This window comes from Apus apus, chromosome 1 (genome assembly GCF_020740795.1).
Source record: "Apus apus isolate bApuApu2 chromosome 1, bApuApu2.pri.cur, whole genome shotgun sequence".
Taxonomy (NCBI): Eukaryota; Metazoa; Chordata; class Aves; order Apodiformes; family Apodidae; genus Apus; species Apus apus.
The window spans coordinates 195,639,703-195,651,703 of record NC_067282.1 but is presented as its reverse complement, the minus strand read 5'-3'; the positions used below and the strand labels follow the sequence as shown (position 1 = coordinate 195,651,703).

General features: G+C 36.0%; 1 protein-coding gene across 2 annotated transcripts in view; it reads left to right on the top strand.

Annotated features, from left to right (window-relative positions):
- The window catches only part of CACNA2D1 (calcium voltage-gated channel auxiliary subunit alpha2delta 1), a 394,502-nt gene extending 385,872 nt beyond the window's left edge, over nt 1–8,630 (top strand). For both annotated transcript variants that reach the window (XM_051621668.1, XM_051620850.1), the window contains one exon: nt 7,887–8,630. In XM_051621668.1, the coding sequence (XP_051477628.1) occupies nt 7,887–8,003 (117 nt within the window). In that variant the 3' untranslated portion in view covers nt 8,004–8,630. The remainder of the gene's footprint in view (nt 1–7,886) is intronic.
- The last annotated feature ends 3,371 nt before the right edge of the window (nt 8,631–12,001 follow it).

The window sequence follows — 12,001 nt, the reverse complement described above, 5'->3', positions numbered from 1 at the left end:
GTTTTCTTACAGTATATTCTTTGCTCTTCTTTAATGAGCCACAATTACTGCAGTGTTAAAAAAGCCCAGATATCTGGCATGAAATGCATTTTTCTTGTAACCAAATTTTATTTTAAAAGGGAAGTCTTACTGGACAACAAAGGTTAAACAAAGTTGAAAAATCACCTGAAATCTTTTTGGCCATTGTAGATATTCCAAATTATCCTGATATGATTGTGTGTGAAAGTACAACTCTCGCTCACTAGCCTGATGTGCTAATCAGTGTGTAAATCATGTCTTTCGTAACAGTGGATTGTTTTGGTTAAGTTTATTTGCAAAATTTACTGTGAATCTCTTGCTCTTGGGTGAATGCTTTCACATTAACTCTGCTAACTGCCAGCAATCTGCATGATATCTCATCTTGTATGTCTTTTTCTTCTGTGTTTTCTTTCCTTTCCTCTACTTGCTACTTTGCCCGTTATTAATAGGATCAGCCTATATGCACAACGAGTCGTGCCTCTGCCATGATGTCCGCTCCTATCTTCATTTTTCTGCAAGTTTTCATGTGGTGTGGATGGTCAGTTACTTTCTCTAATTTTTTGGTTTGTTCTTGGCTTTAAAAATTAGCAGACTTTTTTACTTACTTAGTATACAAGAGAAAACAGAATGAAGTGAGTCCCAAAAGCAACAATCTGGAGCAAATTACTATTGCAATATTAAAGGAAATTAAATATGAAAAAACCCTGTTTGGAGCCTTATAAATCACAATTACAGAACAGAAGGGCCTCTCCCATAGCAAATACAAAGACACTGGAACCTGTTGGGTTTATGTGGCCGGCTCTTTGCGATTGCACACGTACCAGCTGAGTCAGTGTCATTCCCTTCAAAACGTTTTTCCCTTGTCCCTGTTAAAATGAAACAGAAGAATAAAGTTTTCTGCAACAAACAAAGGTACAAAGTAGTAAGAAGAGGTTACAAATAAGGAGAGATTATGAAAACCTATGAAAATGAATCTGTACTTAGGGATAGTGAAGATGAGTGCTCTGTGTAAGAGTAAGTGTTGATATTGAGAAGAGTAAGGAGTTTTGACTGCATTCAAATTAACACAAATGCTAGATGGAATGTAATAGTGTGCATCAATTTGATATAACTATGAATTCAGTAAATTAATAATTTTACTTTTTAAATATTTTGCAACCTAAGCATATGCATTGCCTAATTAGAGCAGAAGGTGCTTTTTCTCCTTCTAATGAGATACATGGATACATGAAGTCTGGCCTGTTGACCTAGTGCAGACTCTGGGGTTCATAACAAAAGCCTTGGCATTTTCGACTGTGTTGCATTTAATGGTGTGGGAGTGTGCACTGCTGTGCTCGTGATATGTATGCAAGAGAACTGCTGATCTAAAGAAAATCAAACTTAAGACCTTGTACTCTGGAGGGGTTTCTGATCAATACTATTACTCTGAAAACCACTAGAGGGAGATACTAACATATCTATCAAAGTACAGCCAATTGAGAGGCAGAAGTGGAAACTTCGAGGTCATTTTTTGGACTAAGTGTGGAAAAATATTGAAAATTGTAACAGTTTAGAAAACTCATTTTCTCAATAATTTCTATTCTCTTTACACTTCGAGAAAGGTTCAAGAAATATTACTTGAACATCAGCAAAGAAAAGCTTCAAATCCTGTGTAACAGTTTCCTATTCTGTATTTAAATTATCTAATTTCTAGTGAACCTAGAAACTTGCACAGCCATGGCTGAAGGTTGTAAGGAAGGGTGAAAGTCCCTTCCCCCAAGGCAGTGGTATTTCACATTAAAATCTAGAAGATTAACATCTCATGTTCTTACTCATGCAATTTGCTCTGTGAGTAACCTTATTTTAATTAAAAATCTACTGTCCAATGTACATAAAGCAGCAGAGACTCACCTTGAGCTGAATTCTTTATGTCCAAAGTGGTCTTTCTACTCAAGAAGGCAAACCAAAATAATTGGAAACCTATGAAATATAATTTTAACTGATAGACTTTTGGCAACAGAAAGTTATAAATGTAATTTTTTTCATCCATTCTGTGCTTAATAACTTTGTGATTTTGAAAATGGCTTCTAACTGGACATTTATCTGCGTAGTTTTATTAAAATCACTGAAGCCAACACAGATACAAACCAGCTGATCAGGTTCAGTTAACAGAAGCTGGGTTTTTTTCAAGGATAACAAAACAGTCTTTATCACACCCTTGAAAAGCTTGCTTTTACTTTGTACGAACACATTGTTTTTGTTTACCATGCCTGATAAAAAAGAGAGGAATTCTACAACTTTTTAGCTCCTTCCGGGGGTGTCCTTTTTCCATCTGCTTCCACGGATGTCATGGGGAGCTTTGTGGGTAATTAGCAGCCCAGACAAATGTTTACATTTTGATGGGATGGGCTTGTACCCCTGATCTATGTGTGGGTAGGTGTCCAGCTTTGACAGTTTTGTGCTAGTCCAGACAAAGAAGGGTAACACAAAATTTATAAAAGAGGAGGCATGGGAACTTGAAATGACCCTTGAGTAAAAGCAAAGGTATTCTCCATGCACTATGAAGCATTTACAACAAGCTTACAAAAGGTAAAACTTTGACATAACCAGCTGACATCAAAGAACAGATCAGAAGCTTCTTGGCAGATAATGCTGTTTTACCTATTTATAGTCAGTGTAGCACAATGAGTTCTGATAAATTATTATGGTTTTGAGACAAAGTTTTCTTAAATTAAATAGTTATAGTGTAAGACTAAAGGAGCAACAAGTATGTTTAAAGACTTAGATATGTTTGTGTCTGTGTGTGTATATATATATATATATTTATATATCCATGTGTATCTTTAAATTGTGAACTGGCACTGCCTTCAAGGAAATGTTGATACATAGCAATGAGTATGTGGGTTTGATGCTTGACAAGGAATATATGGTTTTATAAAAGCACTAATTTCCATTCTGCAAGTGCTGAATAATTTTCACAGTGTTTGATGTTGTAAAATAACCCTCTCTGGAGTTATCATAGTAAGGCATAACATGAAGGAGATGACACTTTAATTGGATGCTTCTCTACCTCAAGCATGAAAGGAAATTTGACATGTGACTTATTAATGCAAGCAATTTCTGATACACTTCTGATGAAATGAAACTGGCTGATGAGGATTCTTTCCAATTTATTTTCCAATTCTTTCTCTCTTCAAAAAGAAATAATATACAGGATGTTATTTTGAAGACAACAAAGAGAGGACATCCCCAACTGATCTGTTGGTTTTTTGGGGTTTCTGTGTGACTAAAGTAGTAGTGAAAAATGTAACGGGCTGGAAAATTTCAGTGAAGTTGCTTGGTATATTAGTTCAATGTCTAATTGCACTGGCAGAGGTAAATATAAGATAAAATGATGCTATGTAGTTTGTTAAATGAAATTTCACAAGAAATATCAAAAATAACATTAGAGGAAATAGTTGAGAAGTTTTCTTAAACCTCAGGAGTAGGGAAGCGTTTTCAAAAACATTTTGAAGATCATTCAAAAATGACGTTTTACGCAATCTGCTTCCAAATTAATGGTGGGATTCTGCTAATTTCCATAGAAGTGTATTATGAATTTATGTAAATGAGCATGTAATCACACTTGTATTTTTTTTTCTTCTTTTTTTAAAAAAAATTCTTGTTATTTACACAAGAGTTAAAGCACACAAGAAAATTACAATATGCAATGCTGGGGAGGAAAAAGTAATTTAGATAGGATTTACTGTACCTTCTTTGCCACTATTATTTTTGTCTTGGCTTAGGACACAAAGAAGTAACTGATTCCAGAAATAATATTTAGAAATTTTTCTTGGCAAAACTGCCGGTTTACCACTGTAAATTTGTCTACAAACCTCAGAAATTTAATGTGACTTTGATCAATATGGGGTTAAAATCTCATCAGCCTTGACATTTGTGTATAAACCTGGTATACTTTTGTCTAGTACAGTTTAACTCTGTAATATATAAGATGCCTCTCTTACATGAGGCTTCCAAGACATTGTCCACTGTTGTGAAGTTGTGAATCTGTTAAAAACAACTCTGTGTAGTCTTAGGTAGAGAGCAAAAAATGCTGAAATATTTCTTTTCAATCCAACAAGAATATTACATATTGTAACTGCTGAATGTTAAAGCAGTGCCCATAAATTGTGACAAAAGCAAATAGAATCGGCAACAGAATGGACATTTTTCAAGTACATATAGTAGGAGGATTAACTGATCAAAATAATTTTACCCAATCTTTGGTCTAATGCAGAAATGACATGCAAGGTGACTGCTGTATGGCTCTATATGTGGAGGTCCATCTGCTTTGAATCCATAGTCGTTGCCCCTTCCTGTTACGCACAATTTTGTTTAGACCTCCAGTTGACTTCTTACTTATTCTACAAACATATGCCCTCTGTTGGAAAATTTTAAACCTCATATTTCAGACTATTTCTTCAAAGACTACTCTTCTAACTGGTTTCAGTGATAAGAATCTTAAATGCCAAGAGTAACACTGAGTACTGTTCAATTCACGTGAGAAAAAATATTACTGATAATTCTATTCCTGATGGTCCTGACTGTGAGGAAAAAGCAGCAGGGTTATTTTTAGGTGCCTGGAGTAGAAGTAAAGCTACATGACAAGACACAACGTAGATGCAAAAACTGACAGAGCCAAATTAAATAAACCAGAAAATTCAGTGCATATTCAAACCCTAGCATCCTACTCCAGATCAGGTGCAGTAGAGTTCACTTTTGACTTAATTGTTGAACCCAAACCTTAGGACTTTTGAACTTTTGGAGTGCAATCACCTAAAAATAAAACCTAAGCCAAAATTATAGAACTAAATTATAAAGGTAACAGATGACAGAGACATGTCTGCAAATGGCTACTGTTGATAAAGAATGGCAGCTAATGTGAGCTATTTGCTTTGGGACAGAATGAATATTTTTTCTTTTGTTCTTCTGGAGAACTTGAATCTTGTTTGAGGGGAGCTAGGTTTACATCCAAGTTTCTGAAGGAGACTGTTGATGAATGCTATAATTCCTCCTGATATATTGAGTCTAATTTGTCTTTAATTATTACAAAATAAATTTTGTAATTTTCTGTATATATATTCCAAACTGATTCTGATTCCTCTAACCACTCTGCTTTAAAAAATACATTGCATGTGGTGGGATTCTCATCAAAGTCTCCACCCCTTGAAAGTGAGGCAAAGAACTCATTAAAGTCCTTTGCTATGCCCTGAAATCCCCAAGTTCCTTCTTTACACCTCTGTTATCAAGCAGTTGCCCTAACTCCATTTGACTTTGGGCTTTTTATTTATTCAAAACTTTTTACTATGTTTTTTAGTATATTTTGCTGGGAGGTCATCAAAAATTCTTGATTAGCCCTCCTAAATTCCAGATTATATCTAATCTGCCATTTTTATGTGCTTTCCTTTTCTTGCCTATTTGAGTAAACTTAATTTCTTAAATTCTGACTTTTTCCCTATGACAGTGTGCTTAATTTCCTTGCTGTTTCATGTAGTGGTGTTTTTTTGTGGGTTTGGGTTTTGTTTCTTTGTCTGTTTTTCTTTTCAGTGGAGGAGGAGTTTGGTGTTTCTTCATTCATTTTGGGACTGGGTTTTTGGGAGAAGGGGGGGATGGGGAATAGGACGATGGTTATTCTAATTGTGACATTCATTTTACCTGGTTATATAATACAATATTTCTTAGTATTCTTCTGGATCCTTGCAAGAGACTGGCTTTTTGAGATGCTGCTTCTGTTAGTGCTTTCTGTCAGTGTGTGTGTCTGTGTGTTTAAGGTTCTGGGTTCTTTGTGTTTTCTTGGTTTTGGAGTTGTATTTTGTGAGGGGGTTTTAAATGTTTTTTGTAATTTTCATATAGTTCCCTTTCTACAAATTGATATATTTTGGTTTGCATTTGTTTGTCCCAGTCTCTCACACAACAAAGCTCAATCCTGTTGTATTGTGGTTTACAGAGCTACTAGAGCTATACTCAGGCTATACAGAGCAGTTCTCTACTGATAATTTTGAAGAGGGCCCCAGGCATCACTAAAGGCTAAATGACTGTTTCAAAAGGCACTTATCATATCCAAAAATGTGATCTCTAAATCACTTTTTGATAAGGCATCAATCCTTTCTACATGTGACTTCTATAATCTCACATAACATTGCATTACTGATACTGTCACTTCGATCAGGAGGTCAGCAGTGCAATCCTAGTATTACTTTTTTATTGTTAAACTCTGAAATTTCTTACCCACAAAGATGCCATCATACTTTCTTTTCCATGTAATACTTTTATGCTATTACACTTTGTATTATACTTTACACACTGCCCTTCTGTTCTCTGTCCTACACTGCCACTCTTACAAAGTCGGTTGCCTGACAATGCTCCGTACTAGTGAGTATTTCCTTTCAACCAGGTTTCTGATATGTGTAGTATTTTGGGATGGTTCGTTCCCCCATCTTAATTTTACATTCCTAACCTTGGTGTGAAAGCACTTGCAAGTTTTCTTTAAGGATGTGCTAGTAAATTAAAGGTGTTTTATTAAACCTTCCTTATTTATCCTGATTGTTCTTTTTTATCCTCCCTAACCCCCAGCCTCTTCTGAGGCACATAGAGTATCAGTTACATATGTCTCAGTGGCATGTTAGTCTGAACCAGGAGCTGTTCCATGCTTGTTGGCTTTCCTCTGCTTTCTGTTCTAAACTCCTTTTAATATCTGTACCAGAAGCCAGGCTATGTTACTATTAAGGTGCAACCTGTCCTTCCCTGCACATATTCCTCCTGTTCAAGAATTTCCCCCTGTTCCTGATATACAGAAGTCCCTTCCCACCTACACTGTTGTTTTGTTCTTGGAGGCTTGGGATCTCTTGGAAAATGCAGTGTCTTTTAATACTATGGGTACAGAATGCAGTGAAAACAAGAAGACCAAATTTTTCCATTGTTCAGAGCTGCCCATAAATCTCGGACTCAATGGAAAGAGCAGTGCAGGGGATGGCTGGAACATTGTTCTGGTGTTTTAGGCAGCTAAACATAGATTGTATCAGTCCTGAGAAACAAGAAGGTGTAAAGACTCCGGAGCAGGTATGGAATGTACTTCGGCCAGACTGATGAATAAGTCCACAATGTGAAAGATATTAGGCATTATAGGCAAAGTGAGACCAAATAACAGCAATTAGTGGTAAAGAGGAATGAGGAAAGGAGATGTGATTGCTGTGTGATGTAATGAATAGTTAGGTCCACTGATGCATGACAGAGCAGTGCAGCTTAGAGCAAGTCCTTAAACTGAAGGGTGTCTTCTCTACAGGCTGCATCAAATCTGTGCAGAAAGCCAGTAGAAAATCTGGTTCTCATACTTGAATACAGCGTCAGAGACAGATAAAGGATTTTCATTGTCTTTGATCATCTCTTCAAGGGCAGAGCATATTTAATGTTCAATCATGTTGATGAAATGGACATGAACATATTGTGGTGTTTGTTTGCTAATCTTGAAAAGTTATCTGTTCTGCCATCTTTCCTCACAATAAAATGGTACTCAAAATCTCCAAACTGATGTAATTTCAAGGAATATAAGTGTGGTTTACTGCAGCCCCCAGTTATATCCCATTTCTTGTGTGATTGTGTAAGTATCCTGTCTAGCTCATAAGTAGCTGCAATAAGCCTTGTAAGTATTTAATCCTCCCATGTGTACACTTAATGGAGTAAAAAAATCAGAAAAAACTTCCAGGAATTATTTTGCTGTCATTTTAGGCAAAATAACATATATGACACCAAAAAGGGTGCCTCAAGAATAGTTCAAAACATTTAAATCTAAAACTATTCAGGATATGTAATTTTAACTAGTGTTAAATAACTTATTTTCTTCTTGTCAACAGGAAGATTCGACTGACTGTGGTGGTGCCTCTGGTCTGAGTCCATCACTGTGGTCTGTGGTAGGAATTCAGCTGGTCCTCCTCTGGCTGCTATCTGGCAGCAGACACTGCCAGTTATGACCTTGCTAAACCAAAACCTGCATAACTTAATCAAGACCCAGACAAAACGACAGCCTCCGTCTCATCTCCAAAAGGGTCAGTTGTTCAGACAGCAGCAGAACAGCAGCGCTCGTGTCTGGTTACCGCTCGTTGTGAGACTCATCAAGGCACCCACGGTGGCTGCATGTTGGAGTGTCGGATCCTTAAACGTGTGTGAATGCTGCATCATCTATGCCATCCAACCAGAATTCTGTACCTGCTTCACTGGGGAATCTAAGATTATTTTATTTTTGTTTGTTTGCTTGTTTGTTGTTGTAATCTTGATTACTTCATGTGAAAGGGCTCCCCTGACAATAGCTTATGTATGTGATTTTGATTTCTTTTAAGCTTTGGATATCTTGAAGATTTATATTCTTTTACATGAACATTTATTAAAAAAAAAAAAAAAAGGAAAAGAAAAAAGAAAATGTAGTCCCCGATACACATTATTAGCACCATGATGGCTGCCTTGAACTGAATTTTGTCTAAAGTGGTTGAGTAAAATGAAGATATTTGCTAGTCTTCACCAGAAGTTCAGCATTATTGAAATGCTTTATGATGAGTGGTTTATTTTTTTACAATTAATAATGTGGCAGCAAAGTTTTGGAAGGAAGGAAGGAAGGAAGGAAGGAAGGAAGGAAGGAAGGAAGGAAGGAAGGAAGGAAGGAAGGAAGGAAGGAAGGAAGGAAGGAAGGAAGGAAGGAAGGAAGGAAGGAAGGAAGGAAGGAAGGAAGGAAGGAAGGAAGGAAGGAAGGAAGGAAGGAAGGAAGGAAGGAAGGAAGGAAGGAAGGAAGGAAGGAAGGAAGGAAGGAAGGAAGGAAGGAAGGAAGAGGGGTGAGAAAAGAAGGATGGAAAGGAAAGAAACTTATGTCCTTAAAAATATAAAGGTACTTGGGAGTTTAACACAAAAGTGATTCTCATCTTAAATTTGGTGTAATCTTCCATCAGAAAAATGTTAATTTCAAAGCAAGATTCACTTCCTTTTCACAATGCAGTTTATATATAAAGCTAGTAGAATCCTTCAAAGGCTCAAACAAAAATGCTTGTGAATAAAAAATGTATTTGTGATATCTGAACGTTGGTTTCCAAGGGTATTTTGCATGATGATGATGCTATGTTATTGTTTTCCAGTTTGCTTTCTTTGATGGTAGAGTATAGTCCATTGAAAAGGTAACTGAGTGATTCTTTTATTGTGTGAGAAACTGAACATTGCAATGTGTTGCAATCAAATAATATTAAGTTATATTATGAAACAGAGCTCTGAATATACTGTGCAATGAAGAAGCTGAGAAAATACGGTAAATTTAGCTATTGTATCAAAACACTTGAGTTGGATTTTTTACAGAATAGCGATCTCACGTGAAAACCTGTGTACAGATATTTTAAGTATATAAAAAATCAGATTTAACACATTTATTTTTGGAAGTATATGTTCTCTAAGGTTCATATCAGGTTCCCCCTTTGCTTCATTTATATGAAAACACCTCTAATATTAAAACTTCTGCTATAGCTATTTATTATAGAAAATAACATACTTAAATGTCCTGGTTGCTAAGATTATAAAAAAAATCTAAACAAATGGGGAGCCTTGAATCTGTATGTATGCACATTGATACTTGATTGTGAATAATAATTTTAAAAGTTTTTTTTATACAACCTCATTGGTGATACAGATTGGTGCAGTAACTTACAATATTACAGTGTAGCATAGTGTTGATGCAAAATATGATTTGCGCTTTTTTTCCTAGTTTTCAGAACTAAACAGTATTGCAAGACAGCTAAACCAATGAATGTGCAACTCTGCTGGTATTGTACAAACCTGCTAACAACTGCGATGTGCAAATATGAATATGGCACAATACACTAGCTCTTTTAAAAAAGTAATCAAATGCAAAGCATTGATATGCATATGCTGGTGATCGATTGATGTTTTTTTGATCATGCCAGAAGCTTAAAGAAGTAATTGGGCATGCATTAATATCCTATGAAAAGTTAAGAAGCTACTCAAAGCCATGGCATGGCTTAAAAGATCAGATGTCTACTGTACTTGTACACATGGCTGGTTCGTTGTTCTTGGCTCCAGCAACATATTTTCTCATGTTTGGGAATACAGTGAGTAAAAAAATAAAACCTGACCTTTTGCTCAGTGATCAGATTTAGCTTATTAAAAAATATCTCTAGTAAAGTCGTGGGGTTTAAACTACAGTTGACTGTGCTGGATGACTTCAGGTCCTGCTCAGGGAAGGTAAACTAATTTTGATCGTATGGGTGAATATAGTCTTGGAGCTCTTCTCTTACTGCACTTCTCTTCACCCTATCACCAGTTACCACCTGATAAAAAATTGGTTTAAGTTTTTCTAATACTGAGACTCTGTCCTTTATTTTTCCATAATATGGTCAACTGAAATTTTATGGGAGGAATAAGTGTTGTAGGATTAGGCCAGCACTTACTGCACTCATGTTAGTTCACATTTTGCTCTTTTAATTTCTTCAAATATTGTAGGTATATTAAGCTCTCTATGGTTTCCGTATACTTTCCCAAAAGAAACCCTTCATGGAAAAGTTACATTTCTTAACATTTCAGAACAAAACCAGGTTATGCTGGGAGGCCGTATTCTGAGTTACTTAACACTTAATTAGAGTCTGTAGGCAGAAAGGAAGGTGGCACAAAGCTGTGCTGCCACAGAAAGCAACTGTGGCTTCTACTGTCATCCCACTTCCCTTAGAGTGCTCAAATACAAAAGGAGGGAGAAGCCCGTGTCATACAGGTGCATTCACCTTCTTGGGTTAACCAAAGAGGGAAATATTATTTGTTCCTCTTTGCCCCTCTGTATGACCTGAAGAAGCATGTTTCTGCATAAACACTTACCCCTCCAGCCATTATACCTGTCTAATAGAAAACTCAGGATCTGACCCTTCCAGAAGGCCTTAGTACTGTACCCATGGAATTCAATACTTTAAACAGGAAAAAACCAAAATTTTGGCTTCTTTTTGCAGAGAGCAATATATGTTTTGCTTAAATCAAAGTGATAGTCAAGATTGTTTAAAATGCACTACCTAGATAGCTGCAAATTGCAAAACACAGATAGAAAATGCAATGTGAAGTTTAGCTATCTCAGAATTTGAGTACCAGTCTTTAAGAAACAACCCTCATGAATAAATACATATTCTCATGCAAAAGAGTATCCTTATTTTCACATAATGCATAATAGTAATTTTCTCTGGTCTGAGAGAGTAAGAAACTTAATCCTAGGCTTTAAATTGAGACATTTTCAAACTCCTATATGTTATAAAAAGGTGTGGTTTTTTTTAAAGCCAGGAAAAGCTGTGTTGATATTTGCTCAGATCTGTTAAATAGTACTAAGGAAACTGTTGGGACTGTTTATGTTTACACAGAAGTCATGCAGCCTATTGTAAATCTGACACATAACCACCACTAAAGTTGTTACAGCATGGTGCTGTGCAAAACATGATCTGAGGACTTAGCATGAAAGGTTTCTTTCTAGGTTTTCATTTAAACAACCAGCATTACTGCCAAAACACTGACCGTGGTCCATATTTGTAACAGGTTTTTAACATGACATAGCAGGTTTGATTGACAAGATTTTTAGGTCCTGTACCTTTAAGATTTTAGTATGATCTTTTTCATGTTTCTAATGCTTAAGGCTTTACTGCTTAACTTGACAAAAAAAAAACAACAAAAAAACAGTGTTGCTGCCATTTGTAAGTTTTCCTATAATATTCCTTTTACTAACTTAAAAACTGGCCTTACTGGGTTCAAATAGGCAGTATCCCTTTTAAGTGACCTTTGCAACCCAAGTGTTACTTGCTGTGGTTGAGAGTTTTTCAGTATCACTGAAGAGATGTTAAGACCTTTTGTTCCCATTAACACCTACGTTCAAAAAATGTGCTTATTATGTCTTACTTTCAAAACACAACTTCAGTCCCACTGATCCTAAAAATTCAGATGCTAGCACACT